Raw genomic sequence first — 1,972 nt, 5'->3', positions numbered from 1 at the left:
ATGATGATGATGATGATGATGCCGCCCAGCATCCTCCAGTTTGCTGGTGCAGCCAAGCCCACCACCCAACGGTGCCTTTCCTTAAGCATCCCCCCTCCTCCTGCTGCCCCCAAGGCTCCTGGGAGTGATCCCTGGGCTTAAGGGTGCCCCAGTTCCTCCCCACTGGGTGCATGAGGCCTTGGACACCCACCCCTAACTCCAAGTTCTTGGTTTTTCCCCCCATCCCAGGCTGTGGGAAGCTGACGGGCGTCAGCAACCCCATCACCATCCGAGCATCCGGCTCCCGCTTCGGCTCCTGGATGACCGACACGATGACGCCCAGCGCCGACAGCCGGGTGAGTGACACCCATGGACATTGCTGGGCTTCCCATGGCTCCTTTCTGTGCTTTTTTAGCTATTTTTTCCCCAAAATTCCTCCTAGAGGTGACTTTTGCAGCTGGGCAGCTCTTCCCTTAGCTCTGAATTTGGGCAAAACCCTTGGTGCTCGCTCAATGGGGCGCCCGTGCCTTTGGTGCACGCTTGTTAGAGTTTGATGGGCACCGTGCACGGCGTCTCGGAGCCTGGTATGGGGACAGGGGGACATAGGGACATAGGGACAGGGGAATGGGGGGACACAGGGACATGGGGACATGGAGACAGGGCCTTGGGGATGTAGGGGAATGGGGGTGCTGGGTTATGGGGATGTGAGGACAGGGGGATGTGGGGATACAGGGACTTGGGGACATGGAGACATGGGGACTTAGGGACAGGGGGACACAGGGACTTAGGGATGTGGGGACACAGGGACTTGGGGACATGGAGATGTGGGGACTTAGGGATGTGGGGACACAGGGACTTGGGGACATGGAGATGTGGGGACTTAGGGACAGGGGGACACAGGGACTTAGGGACATGAAGACATGGGGACTTAGGGTCACGGGGGCACAGGGAGTTGGGGGTGCCAGGACATGGAGACTTGGGGACAGGGGGACACGGGGACATAGAGGGGATGGGGACTTGGGGACATGGGGAGGGACAGGGACTCAAGGACATGGAGACATGAGGACATGGGGGATATGGGAGCATGGGGACACAGGGAGATGGGGACATGGGAATTTGGGGACTTGGGGATGCTGGGACGTGGATGTATGGGGACTTTGAGACATGAGGGGGACAAGCAGGCACATGGGCAACATGTTAATAAAAATCATCCAGGCATTTGACCTGTAGAAAGAGCAGAAAAAATCACATTTAAAGGGGGAAATGAGCAAAATCATGTGTCCCAAAACGCTGGGGGTCTGTGAGGGATGTGGGTCGTGTCCTGGGACCCCTTTTAGATAAGGACAGGGACCTCATTTTGGCCGGGCACCCCTGTAACCCGCCGCCCGCCGCAGGTGTGGTACATGGACGGTTACTACAAAGGCCGCCGCGTGCTGGAGTTTCGCACCTTGAACGACTTCGTGACGGGGCAGAACTTCGTGCAGCACCTCCTGCCCCATCCCTGGGCGGGCACGGGCCACGTCGTCTTCAACGGCTCCCTCTACTACAACAAATACCAGAGCAACATCGCCGTCAAGTACCATTTCCGCTCCCGCAGCGTCTTGGTGCAACGCAGCCTTGCCGGCGCCGGCTACAACAACACCTTCCCCTATTCGTGGGGCGGCTTCTCCGACATCGACTTCATGGTGGACGAGAGCGGGCTGTGGGCAGTCTACACCACCAACCAGAACGCCGGCAACATCGTGGTGAGCCGGGTGGACCCCCAAACGCTGGAGGTCCTGCGGAGCTGGGACACGGGCTACCCGAAACGCAGCGCCGGCGAGTCCTTCATGATCTGCGGCACGCTCTACGTCACCAACTCCCACCTGGCCGGCGCCAAGATCTACTTCGCCTACTACACAAACACTTCCAGCTACGAGTACACGGATATTCCCTTCCACAACCAGTATTCCCACATATCCATGCTGGACTACAACCCGCGGGAGAGGGTGCT

At 58.8% G+C, this 1,972-nt stretch overlaps 1 protein-coding gene across 1 annotated transcript; it reads left to right on the top strand.

The window, feature by feature from the left end:
* Positions 1–228: 228 nt before the first annotated feature.
* Positions 229–1,967, top strand: LOC104547037 (noelin-2; the record flags this gene model as incomplete). The annotated part of the gene is made up of 2 exons (XM_010192586.1): positions 229–335; positions 1,374–1,967. Coding segments are annotated over 2 exons (701 nt in total), but the record flags the coding sequence as incomplete, so codon positions are not given.
* Positions 1,968–1,972: the final 5 nt, after the last annotated feature.

The sequence above is a fragment of the Mesitornis unicolor genome, unplaced genomic scaffold, assembly GCF_000695765.1.
Source record: "Mesitornis unicolor isolate BGI_N332 unplaced genomic scaffold, ASM69576v1 scaffold40439, whole genome shotgun sequence".
NCBI classification, from domain to species: domain Eukaryota; kingdom Metazoa; phylum Chordata; class Aves; order Mesitornithiformes; family Mesitornithidae; genus Mesitornis; species Mesitornis unicolor.
This window is presented reverse-complemented; position numbering and strand designations above follow the sequence as displayed.